Source organism: Girardinichthys multiradiatus, chromosome 3 (genome assembly GCF_021462225.1).
Source record: "Girardinichthys multiradiatus isolate DD_20200921_A chromosome 3, DD_fGirMul_XY1, whole genome shotgun sequence".
Taxonomy (NCBI): domain Eukaryota; kingdom Metazoa; phylum Chordata; class Actinopteri; order Cyprinodontiformes; family Goodeidae; genus Girardinichthys; species Girardinichthys multiradiatus.
The window spans coordinates 28,284,908-28,297,814 of NC_061796.1; the positions used below are offsets into that span (position 1 = coordinate 28,284,908).

A 12,907-nucleotide genomic window follows, 5' to 3' on the forward strand; every position below is an offset into this window, starting at 1 on the left:
TGAAAGTGTTGTTCTTCTGTCAGTCATGTGTAGTATCTGGGTAGAGCTGGGGTAGGAGGTACACAGGAGCTACAGCAGGAGTCAGGTCTTAACTTGCGTGTTAGAGCCCTCAGCATACATTTTCTGCCTGTCCCATTGCCAGTTAAATGTCATCTTAGTAAAGTGTTTTAACAAGAAAGCACGTGTTAGTCTAGCCAGTTGGGCTGATGCAGGAATGTGATGTTTTATTATAACACAATGGAAAAGACCAGCTTTAAACTTTTTTGGTTAACATTTGGCCTGACATTTCTACACTTGAAAAGTGAATTTAGCCTTTTAAAATCTGACATGGGTTGAGATCTTATTTTGAGGGACTTAAATGCTCAAATAAACATTTACTTAGGTTGTAAATACAGGCGCATCTCAATAAATTAAAAGATCATTTGTCAGTAATTTCAAAAAATGAAACATTCATTACACACAGAATAATATATATCAAGTGTTTATTTCTGTTAGTTTTGATGATTACAGCTAATGAAAACAGAAAATTCAGTTTTTCAGAAAATCTATTAAGATCGATTTTAAAAAGGGATTTATAATGCAGAAATGGGATGTTATGGGAATGCTACAGCTGGAATACTTTCGACTTCACATTCATTGACATCTTACACAAGATGCCACAAAACAATACTCAAGAAGCTGGCTTGTCGCAAAGGGCTGCAATGAAACATGTTATTTGAAAGTTAAGTGGAAGGCAAAAGTTTTGTAAAAAAAAAAAGGTGCAGAAACAAGAATTGTAAAACAAAATCCTCAGGTCAGAGTCAGAGGCTTATGAGATGCCTTCACAAACACAGATGTTTCCAGGAAATGAGCTTCAGCTGTTAAATTCCTTATGATAAGCCATTCTTGAACCGGAGGCAATGTCAAAAGAGCCTTACCTGGGCTAAGGGGAAAAATGACTTGCTGTGTGGCTTAAAGTTGTCAGATGAAAGTAAATGTTGCATTTATATTAAAAATTAAGGTCCCAGAGTCATTAAAATGAACAGAAATAAATGCTTGAAAAATATCTCGCTGTGTGTAATGAATCTATGACATTTTAGTTTCACTTCTAGAACTGAAATACTGAACTAAATTAAACAATTTAATGATACTCTAATATATTGACCTTTAGTTATCTAGCCAGGATGGTATGTTTGATATTCAAGAACCATAATAGTTTCAGATGTCCATCAGGGTTCCCCAAATCACTTTTATGACCAACATCAGCTGTTTTGTAGCCTTTATTCCCCTTTTTAAATACAATTAGTTATCAGCTGCAAATCCTACACTCTAAAAACATCTTCTGAAGTTCTGTTTAGAAAAGTAACTTGAATGAACTCGGATAAATGAAATGAACAAACATAATAAAAAGGGCGGTAATGTATTTCTTAAAGGTAATAAAGCACATACCTGTCCTAACCTATTTACACCATTCACTGGCAGTATTTGTGAGAGGTGAATATGCCCAGCTTAAATAGGACTGTATGAGGATGACTAAAATCAGTGGGTTGCTCGCAAAAAGCTTACGAATATTTTTTGCAAATAGTACCTCAGTCCCAGAAGCAGCAGTCAAATTGGGATACAAAGATGTAGACTGATCTGATATTGTGAAGATGTACAGCAGCTGCAGAGAAACAGCTTGATGGCCAATGGTTAACTGGTTGTTTCTGAAATAAATCAGTCAGCAAAAAAAGTTTTAAAGAGGTTTTGTCACTTGAGTAATAATGACTAATAAGAAAACACTTTCATGAGGCTGAATGATGATTGCATAACTTTGTTAGCTTCTGATGGGTAGATTCACAACATTTTATCTAACTGGAAGCACACCTGTGTATGTATTGTAAGACAGCACCTCAGACACACTGCCTCCTTGTGACATCATGAAATGATCAACAGAAATCAGGAAGAGAAGTGTGGACCTCCACAAGTCTGGTTCATCCTTCGGTACAAATTCCAGATGCCTGAAGGTGCCCCATTCATTTGTTTAAACAATAAACACCATAGTGATGTTCAGCCATCATACAGTTCAGGTAGGAGGCTGGTTCTGTGCCCCAGAGATAAATGTATACTGGTGTCAAACACCAACAGAAAAAAAGACCTTGCGTAGAAGCACACTGATGCTGATAAAAAAAGTATTTTACTGGCATTGGCTAAAAGGCCAATCAGCCAGGAGGAAGCCATTACTCCAAACACAACATAAAAAGGCAGTTAGCAAATACACTCAGGGACAATTAGACCTTTATTTATTGGAGAAACCTCATGTGGTTTGATGAAACTGAAATTTTATGTCCTAATGACCACTGTTACATTTGGAAGAAAATAAACAGAAGCTTGCAATCCTGAGGACACCCTCCCAACTGTCAGGTACAAGGGTGGCAGGATGATGTTAGTTGGGTGTTGTGCTACAGGAGGGACTGGTGCACTTCACAAAATGGATGGCTTTATGAGGAAAGAACATTGTGTGGAAGTGTTGAAGCAACATCTCAAGGATTCAGCCAGGAAGCTAAAGGTTGGGCACATATGGGTCTTTCTAATTGTCAATGACCCAATGCATTCTGTCAAATTAGTTACAAAGTGGCTTTGTTTTTGACTTTTGATCACCGAAGGGAATGGTTAGGAGTGACTATTGCAAAGACCTGATCTCAAAAAAGCAGTGGGCAGACTAAAAAGGTCTGTGAGAGGACATAGAGGAACTTGGGCTACAGGTCCACCTGTTCTATTAGGGAATGGACCAGAATTTCAGCTAACTATTGGGAGAAGCTTTGCGGTTGGATTCCCAGCGTTTGACAGATTTTATCAAATACTGAAGAAATGTATGCAATCTCTCCTATTATTGTCAGATTTAAACAACCTAAAATACTTATAACAACACAAAAAGAAGAGAGAGACAAAGAATTAGTTATTTACTTGCTGCGAGGAGAACGGACAGAGATGTGTTCAGTTACAAATCTCACACCGCTCTGAACACCATCTGTCCGACCCTCTCTTTTTATTATCATTCGGGGGTCCGTAGTTACAAAGAACGTTGCTCTCTAAGGATGGGAAACAACAGCTGCATCGTAAACAGGTCCTAAACACCATTATCTTTTAACAACACACTTCCACAGTCTCCATCATTTTAAGATCAGTGCGTCTTCTGTTCAGCGCAATCAGCCTTCATCTTTTATGACCTCCTCAACTGCGACTGCTTCCTTCTCAGCTCCATTTATGACCTTTGCCTGCAGACAACCCACACATCCTTTACTCACACAAACATCATGAAAGGTTTTAAAAATCAAATAGTCAAGTTAAGGATAGGAGAAAATATAAGATAAATCTATATTAAATTATTCCAACATTTCCTCCCTGTTTATCTTATATTTGATCTTATTCTCATATCACTTAAACAGCCACTTCTTTTAGATTTTTAACTGCAAGATCATTTTCATGAGTACAAAAACAATTATACTCAGAGGTACTTACTGACATCTAAATTAGAGAATCATATAGAAATGGATCTGGAGACAGGCCAGAAAAGTGGTCAGTCGCATCCTCATCACCTTCATCATCCTGATGTTTAAGTAGCGGATAGAGTTGGGTAACTCTGTCTTCCATAGGAGAAATAGCTGTGGTGATGAGACGGTTAAGCAGAGAACGAAGGCAGGGAATTCAACAACATCCACACAATGTCAAAAATTGCAGCAAACACTGCAAAGGAAATTATTACTGATGATACTAAAATATTATAATTCCCAAACACATCCAGCCAGGAGTCCCACATCGAGGTGTCTACTCCAGAATGCTCCTTCATTTTGCCATTTAGAGATCTCAAACCTTCTATGGCTTTAGTTAGGCTGCCATCAGCAGCAGTGTTGTTAGGTATAAATGTGCAACATTTTTCTCCAAAAATGGCACAAACTCCTCCTTTTTCAGCTAACAACGTGTCCAAAGCAATTCTATTCTGGAATGCCATCAGGGAAGTTGAAGCCAATCGGTCATGGACAGTTCAAACCCGCTTTGTGTCCAATTTCCTAGTTTTTGTACATTGTAATGGATATAATTGATCCTGTCTACGTTTCTGTTCAATGTACATCACCAACAGATACTTGATTCAAATCTTGCAACTACTTGATCAGTTAATTTATATTCATCTGTAGCATCTATGTATGTAGAGTCTCCCTCAGTCTGCCAAGCTACTGCTTTGCACTTTCTATCACGCCAATCATGTGGATTTAACACTAGATAGTCCATCTGTTACTTCATCTACTAACATAGGATATAACCATAAAGTAATTAAGCACAGAGTCCTGTTACTTTTTAAGGTAATCAATCAAACAACCTGTCGTCACCACACCACCACCAAATGTCTCCTCTAGAGACTGGTTTAAAACACTTATTTACTTTTACAATTGTAGTACACCATACTGCAATGAGATTTCCCAATTTATTACCTCTCTCTGTCATATTAATACAGGTATAGTTTCCAGTGGTGACCTGTTTATGGAAAACTGATTTATCCTTATCTGCTCTAATTACAGGAAAAACAGAATCCTTGTGCTGACACATTTCATTAAATTAGTTTGATTCATTACTTCCATCACACAGAGTTGTGGTATCACAGCTGGAATTATTTATAATAAAAGCCTTGAACCCAAACACACAACACAATCTCTTTTAGTCATGTTAGCCGCTTGCTCTACCATCAATAACCAGTTATTATTTGTTCCTAATACTCCAGTAATAACCTGGAACTTAGTCATCTGTGGTTAAGTTTCCTAACATAATTTTTACTCTCTTCGCTTTGTTACCTGAATTGCATTATCAGCTTTATGGAACTTAAACAACTTCTTTTGATGACTAGCATAAGCAGTGGTGCCCCACTCTGGTGTCCAATTGTTTCCTTCATCAGTTACCATCATGGACCATGAGGTGTCTCTTCTATCATTAGTTAAGTACCATTTATAACTTCTATAATCCTGCCCTTTCCTTCCTCATTTGGTCAAGCTAATGAGTGGGATCAGCACCACAGCTATGGTTTTATATTTCACAAACACTTGAATGCCATAAGTATAAGAAGTTTGTTTAGTGCACATAGTTAGGTTATCTTACCTACCTTGATTTAACGCTACTTGTTTCATATGACTCATAGCAGATGTTGTTATATTCTAATTAATCTTGACTGGTTCCCAGAAATACCACAAAAATAAAAATCAATATAAGGAAAAAGATTATAACCATCCAGCATCGGAAAGCATTGTTCATCCATCTAGAAATCATTTTGGCTGAAATTTTGACTCCTCTAAATGGTTCCAGTGTCTTAATTTTCTTCACTGACTTTCGGGTCTCTCCAGACTCTAAATGTCTGGGTCCACCCTATTATCAGTCTATAAATCACTTCCCCTGACGGAGCTTTCAAACGAAATGATCTTTTTACAATGTGTAAGGTGAATCCAAGTTGATCTCTCAGTTATTTTTACTGCCCTGGCAGTGGTTAATAATACCTGATATGGGTCCTCCCACTTAGGTGAAATACCAATGCTTCTTCTTTACACTCCTTATTAACACTCAGTCTCCTGGTTTCACTGGTTAGTTTTCCTGCTGGGAAATAGAACATTCCTCATTATTTTGAATTTGTTTCTGTTGCTTTTCTAACATACTCCTCATATAATCAGCTAGGTTAGCTTCTTCATCTAACTCCCACTGATTTTTGAACTGTGGTAATCTGTATGGTCTTCCAAATAACGTTTCATAGGGTGTTAGCCCTGAGGTACTTGTAATGTTTAGTTGGAAATAGTTCTATCCGTTTAGAAAATGCATCTATAACAACTAAACAAAACTTTTTCCCTTCACTGTGGTTTAACTCAATAAAATCCATATGAATTGTTTGAAAGGGGTATTTTAGTTTTGAAAATTGTTCCCTTCGTGGTCTTAAATTCCCTTGTGGATTATGTTTTGCACATGTTAAACATGTTTTACCAATTTTTTTTTTTTAATAGAAATTAAGAATTAAATCCATATGTTATATAATATTAATATATAATATTAATATATCTGTCCTACTATTCCTCCCTGTTGAAACATTGTGAAACACAATGGCTCAAATATTGCCGCCCATTTATAGGTTCTTTGGTAGGACAGGTTTATTATCTGGTCAAATATAGTTTTAATCTTTTATTGCAGCTCCATGTTTTTTCCACATTTCTATCTCCTGTAGTGGGCTTTATTGTTGCATTTCTTTTAACATTGTATCTTTTGTCACCAATGCATATCCTGTTTGTATCTTCCCTCTCTCATCTTTTTTGGAGAAATCATTCACATAAACTATTACATGATCCTGCAAATTACTTCTAGTTTTTTGCTTCTTTTTCTGCTAATTCTTGACAATCATGTTAATTTCCATCTTCAGCTTCTACACTCCATCTTAGTTCAGACATCATTTTCAGCTCTTCCTCATACATTAATTTGTTTAACGGAGCTACTATTTCTGCATAATTTGGCACCCAGTTTCTACAATAATTAGTTAGTCCAAGGAAGGACATCATTTGCTTTTTTGTTACTAGTTTTAGAACTTATAATATTGCAGTCTTTCTTTCTTCTACAATTGTGCGTCCCCCTGCGCTAAGATTATGACCTAAGTATTTAACCTCATTTTTACACAACTGAAGTTTCTTTTTACTGACTTTGTGTCCCTCTTCTGCTAAATGTTTTAATAATGCTATTGTGTCATTTTTACAGGTCTCCTCATCAGGAGAGGCTGATAGCACATCATCAACATATAGTAAAACCTGACTACCTCCTGGAGGGTCAAACTTGGCCATACTTGCACTCATTACCTGAGAGTATGTAGTTGGACTTTCACAGTAACCTTGAGGTAGTCTAGTATAAGTATATCTTTATCCCTCAAAGGTGAATGCAAACCAGAACTGACTATCTTTATCTATAGGTACAGAGAAAAATGTATTGCTTATATCAACTACAGTAAATATTCTAGCATCTGGTCTTAGGGAATTTAATTATGTATAAGGATCAGGAACACATGGTGCTCTCTGAACAACTGCATTATTAACTGCCTGTAAGTCTTGTACCATGCGCCATCCTGTTGATGGAGCTTGTTTTTTAACTGGAAAAATGGGGGAGTTACATGGTGAGTCCTCGCATTTTATTATCACCCCTGGAGTTATTAAATCCTTTATTACTGGTTTTATCCCTTCACAAGCATCATGTTTCAAAGGGTATTGTTTTACATTGGGCCTGTATTTTGTTTTTGCTCTAATTTGGACAGGTAACGCTCCTTTTACTAAACCCACATCAGTAAGGTCTGTTGACCATAACTTATTAGGGACTTCATTCAAGAACAGTTACTCCTGTTCAGTAAGGTAAATTTCTCATTGTTGCTTTGTATGCAAATGTATCCCTTCCTGCACTATTCTTCCCCTTTGCATAAACATAAGTTACCATGACTTTGGTAGGGGTTACTTTAGTTAATGCCTTTTCATAAGTTTTATCTGGTCCAGGAGTATTTTTATACCACATGGTAATATGTAGATCATCTGGTGTCATCTGATCTTGTAGTCGAGTAATGACATTTCTTCCTTCTGGAAGATGGTCTCACTCCTTTTAACACAAAATAATCTCCTTGGCTGAGTTCTGATTTACTCTTTACTACAATATGTCCTTCTGAGGTCAGAATTAATGCTAACCCCAGATGTAGTAATCCATCTCGTCCCAATAGATTCACCGGACACTCAGGGAACATTAGAATAGATAGCTGACATGACTGTCCATTGGGATCTCTTATCCAAACTGGTTCAGACTCACAAACTCGTGTCAATTTCCCACTAGTTGACCTTACTGTTATTTGCTGATCACTAAGTCTGGAATTTGGGATTGTTTCTCTACAGGTGGTCCTGCATGCTCCGGTATCACAAAGAAAAGTAATTGATTTTCCATTCAACAGTAAGGTAACTTCAGGTTTTATGCTATCTAGGGAGAGAAGGTCCTGGAAATTTAGGAGGATATCCTGCCCCTGTGTTTTTGGTTTTTATCGGTGTCTGAAGTACTAGGAACAATTTCACTTGTTTTCTGTCCTAGTCATGCTGATTCATTATTTCTCCTCTCAGGACAGTCTCTTGCCAGATGTCCTTCTTTCCCACAACACCAGCATCCTGAAGTGTATTGTCTGTAATTTCCTCTGCTCACTCTTCCTCTCTGACCCCTGTGGTTTTGTCCTCTGCCTCTAAATCCTCCTCTTCCTCTGTTGTTTTGATAATAAATCTGTTCTTCTTCTTCTTCTTCTTGAAAAAAGGTGTTGACTATTTCTTTTATTTTATTTTTATTTTTTTTTAATCCTTCATTACTTTTTCTGCATGGAGGTCATGATTTACATAGTCTTCTAGATTTGCTGTGGGGGAACCCTATAAAATGTCTCCTTATCCAGGTATTAACCAGGAACCAGCATCTAGTGCATTTTTTTAAACACTGTCGATAAGCTCCTTGCTCGTCTTCATCTTCTTGTAGACCACTATGTATTTTAAACACTTTTGTCAGTCTAATCCTATATTCTTCAAAATGCTCTTCCTCTTTTTGTTTCACTCTGGCTATTTCTGCGTAGTCAGCTCTGCGTCTGTACCTGACTGTAAGCCTATCGATTAATCCCCTCACTCTGTTTGTTCTGCTATTAAAAAGAGTAAAATATTTTCTAAGGTTACACAGAAAAAAAACCGTGTCATGCCATGAACCTCCGTGAAAAGTTGTATCAACAGCCTCCAGCGTCTCAAAACAATAATAAAAAAAAATAAACACAAATAAAACATACATGAAGTTTATTCACCAAAGGGACTCATTTTAGCCCATCCAATCCTGTTGAACCTCATCAGATCTTTGGTACAAAACAAAAACTTTCCACCTGCTCTTTTTACTCCCCTTCTTCTGTCCTGCTGTTCTACTTTGCAAGTCCATCAAAAATGACTTCTTAGCCCTCTGACCTTTCCTACTTTCCACAAAAACGTCCATTCTTATCTCCTGCATCACATCTCTCTCTTTTTAGTTACTTTTAACCAATAATCTATATCCTCATAACCTACTTTGTCCATTTTTCTTAAATCACGTGTACTTTTAATGTACTTTGAATTATTGCATCTTATAGATCAACTAATTTTTTAGAGTTTAAACGACCATCATAATGATATGTGGTTATCCATTTATCTAAATATTTAATTTTAATATTTTAATTTGATCCTGTGCTTCCATAAATTTCCAATCTTTGCATTATTATTCATTTGTAGATTATTTTACTCACCCCTTTTCCCATTTTTTTTTTTATTTAAATTTGGTCCAGCATATAAATACCTAGGGTATTCTAAATGCTGGATTATTCTGCTCTGTAGGGTGAAAAATCTCCTTTTGTGGTAATTCTCACTTCAACTCTTTCGAGTGGAGAATTCTTTCCTTTGCTTCCACAAAAGTTAGTCACTTTCAATCCTACTGCTTTGGTATGAGGCAAACCTAATGGTTTAAATCCTACATTCATTTCTCACATGCACACATTTAAACGCGGATTTTTCTTAGTATTTTTTGTTGTTTAAAATACTTAAACGCGGATTTTTCTTAGTATTTTTTGTTGTTTAAAATACTTAAACGTGGACTCCGCCATCCTGGAAACACGGAATTTCAGTATTACTTCTTAATACTTTTCCAGGACTCCGCCGTCCTACTTTTACCTGTTAGGGCCTAGGATTCACATTATTATTTCACGCAATGACCCCCAGTCATTCGTCACACTTTTTTTTAAATCTAGATTCAACTCACCACTTTGTCCTCTCCTCTCTCTCAGAGTTCCGTCAGCCGTCAGACCCCAGCGGGCGGGCCGAGATCCAGTCTCCAGAAAGGGTCTGTGAGTCTGATAAGACTTGCTCTGCGCACGGTCTTACTGGTATCCACCAACCCGCTGGAATCATCAAGCGTATTTAGAATCCGGCTCGAAGGACCAAATTAATGTCAGGTTTAAACAACCTAAAATACTTATAACATCACAAAAAGAAGAGAGAGACAAAGAATTAGTTATTTACTTGCTGCGAGGAGAACGGACAGAGATGTGTTCAGTTACAAATCTCACACCGCTCTGAACACCATCTGTCCGACCCTCTCTTTTTATTATCATTCGGGGGTCCGTAGTTACAAAGAACGTTGCTCTCTAAGGATGGGAAACAACAGCTGCATCGTAAACAGGTCCTAAACATCATTATCTTTTAACAACACACTTCCACAGTCTCCATCATTTTAAGATCAGTGCGTCTTCTGTTCAGCGCAATCAGCCTTCATCTTTTATGACCTCCTTAACTGCGGACTGCTTCCTTCTCAGCTCCATTTATGACCTTTGCCTGCAGACAACTCACACATCCTTTACTCACACAAACATCATGAAAGGTTATAAAAATGAAATAGTCAAGTTAAGGATAGGAGAAAATATAAGATAAATCTATATTAAATTATTCCAACAATTATCGTCGCATTTAACAAATAGAAATAATTTTGTAAATGCTAACTGACCTCAACACATAATCTTTTGCAAGTTGGCCAAAAAAAAATGTCATTTTAATAAAGCCATGCACAACCATTTGTGTCTTTCTTTCAACAATCACTTAATTTTTGTCTCTTAAAGTGGCATAAAGTTCAATATTGTAGAGCGCATTTTAAAAATATTTACACAAAAGTCTAAAGAAAAAATTAAAACTACTTAAAGAATTGTATCTGTTTGTAACCCAACTACAAGGCACTTCAGATGACATGTGTTATTTAAAATCATTTTTAAATAACTTAAAAATAATTTGTTTAACATATTTAGTTGCATTTGATGTCACAAATTACAACCAATGATGTAAGACTGTTACTGGTTTGATGGATTTTATGTAAGTAATCAGAATAAAGGGAGAAAATAAGAATGCATGTCACACTTTTCATATTTTTTTGATAAAACAAATATTAAAAGCATGGCTTTTTCTTGAAATGCATAGTTCTGTATCGGTCTATCACAGAAAATCCTAATAATACAAACAGAAGATTATGGTCTAACCTCATATACTTTCAAAAGGTTCAAGGGACATTAATACTTTAGCGTTCAAGTTGGCTCACATTTTTGTTAGGCTGTTTTATTCCTGCAAATATTCCAGAGGTTTTATACAGAGTTATTTTCTCTATGTGGATACATTGGATTAAAACAACAAGGTTACTTAATTCCCTGCTGTTAGATTTGGGTGGAAAACTACGAACAGGGATGGTGCTTGCTGCAATTGTTTCCACTCTATGCCTCCGTTATCCCCTCCCTGTTCCTCCTATTCACGTTGGGCGTTTCCTGGATGACTAAACGCCTGTATAAACTAACAGTAACCTCAAGCATTCTGCACTGAAACGATTCTCCTCCATCCTGATCTGGTAAGGCTTTTATGATTATTTAAGCACAAAATGTCTGTGTCAGTGCCTTTTTTCCAGTAGTTTGAGACTTTTAGGAACTTCATATAGGATGTACAGTATCTCCTCTAAGAGTAGCAACAATCTCAGTTTATAATCCTTACGTCGTTTACATCTTTTTTAACATTTAATATTATATTTTAAAGAATACTAAATATTAAAAGATGCAGGAAAGGGGGAAGCATAGGAGAAAGTATAACTTTATCTGCCAGAAATGATGTCGGGCCAAAAGAATTTGTTTTGAGTGCCAGTAAAACCCACACCCACATCCTCATTGAAGCATGTGTTGGTTTTAGAGAAAGCACTATAACCTACCATGTGATTGCAACCTACCTTTATAGCCAAAATGAATGGAGATGCTCACAGTTCTTTAAAGACATGTTAAATAACGTTAAAAGCTACAAAAATGGGTTTGATGAGTTTGCTTTCAAGCTGGAGATGTACTGCCATGAGATCAGTTCAGAAAACTGAAATTTGATGCCACTTCTTTTTTTCCACCTCTTTTTAGATCTCTGTGCTGCAACCATGACTGAGTTGGAGAAATCCATGGAGTCCCTAATCACTGTTTTCCACCATTATGCCAAGGAAGGTGGGAATAAAACCACCCTGAGCAAGAAGGAGCTGAGAAAACTGATTGAGACAGAGCTGCCCAACTTCCTGAAAGTAAGGATCTTTTGTCTCCCATCAGTGCTGAGCCCTGTCATTATGATGAATCAGTGGCTGCATGTAACTTCTTGCTCTCCTGTTTGACTCTGTTTCAGGCTCAGAAAAACCCTGACACTGTGGAGTGCATCATTAAAGATTTGGACCAGAACAAGGATGATGAGCTGGACTTTGAAGAGTTTGTTCCCTTCGTCGCTGGACTAACAATCGCCTGTGAAAAGCATTACGCTTTGCACCACCAAAAGAAGGGCAAGAAGTGAAGAGCTGACAAAGGACCAATGACTTGTTTAAGAATAGGAATATGTTGCTGAGTTGTATGACACATTAAAAAATAACCTTTGACAATATTTACTGTTTGCTTGATTATTCTATTTACTTTTGAGTTTTCTGCCTGCACCTTGCTGTAGTGTTGTGCAATGATTCATGCAATCATTTTAGGGTGGATGAGTTCTCCCAGTGCACTAAAATACTTTTGAAAGAACTTGGAGATTTGACAAGTTCACATCTGATACACATCTTACCCATAAATTCTTCTTGAATCTTCGGCTGCTACAGCTCCTTATTAAGCTTCAGGAATTTAATTATTGAGGGCTCAATAAGCTTAAGTTCTGATATGCCAAGAAAAAACTTTGCAGGGTCCAGTTTCAATAGGGAGCATGAGAAGTGTAACATCTTCTTTGTGTTGTATCAGAACAAGGTTGCAGGCAGGTATTTAAATCTATAAGAATATTTCATCACAAAAATGTGGAAAATAAACTAAAGGCAGGAAGAGGTGCTAGAT

The 12,907-nt window shown here is 36.8% G+C and overlaps 1 protein-coding gene across 1 annotated transcript; it reads left to right on the plus strand.

Annotated features, from left to right (window-relative positions):
* The first annotated feature begins 11,272 nt into the window (after nt 1-11,272).
* Nucleotides 11,273-12,473, plus strand: LOC124866020 (protein S100-A1-like). Its single transcript, XM_047361611.1, has 3 exons — nt 11,273-11,427; nt 11,972-12,126; nt 12,225-12,473. Exons 2-3 carry the CDS (start codon nt 11,989-11,991, stop codon nt 12,384-12,386), a joined length of 300 nt encoding a protein of 99 aa, XP_047217567.1. The 5' UTR covers nt 11,273-11,427; nt 11,972-11,988; the 3' UTR covers nt 12,387-12,473.
* Nucleotides 12,474-12,907: the final 434 nt, after the last annotated feature.

Excerpts from the sequence above, each read along its gene's own strand:
- LOC124866020 (XM_047361611.1), top strand. The coding sequence starts at position 11,989 with ATGACTGAGTTGGAGAAATCCATGGAGTCCCTAATCACTGTTTTCCAC. Across the intron at positions 12,127-12,224 it reads AGCTGCCCAACTTCCTGAAA|GCTCAGAAAAACCCTGACAC; the intron begins GTAAGGATCTTT and ends ACTCTGTTTCAG.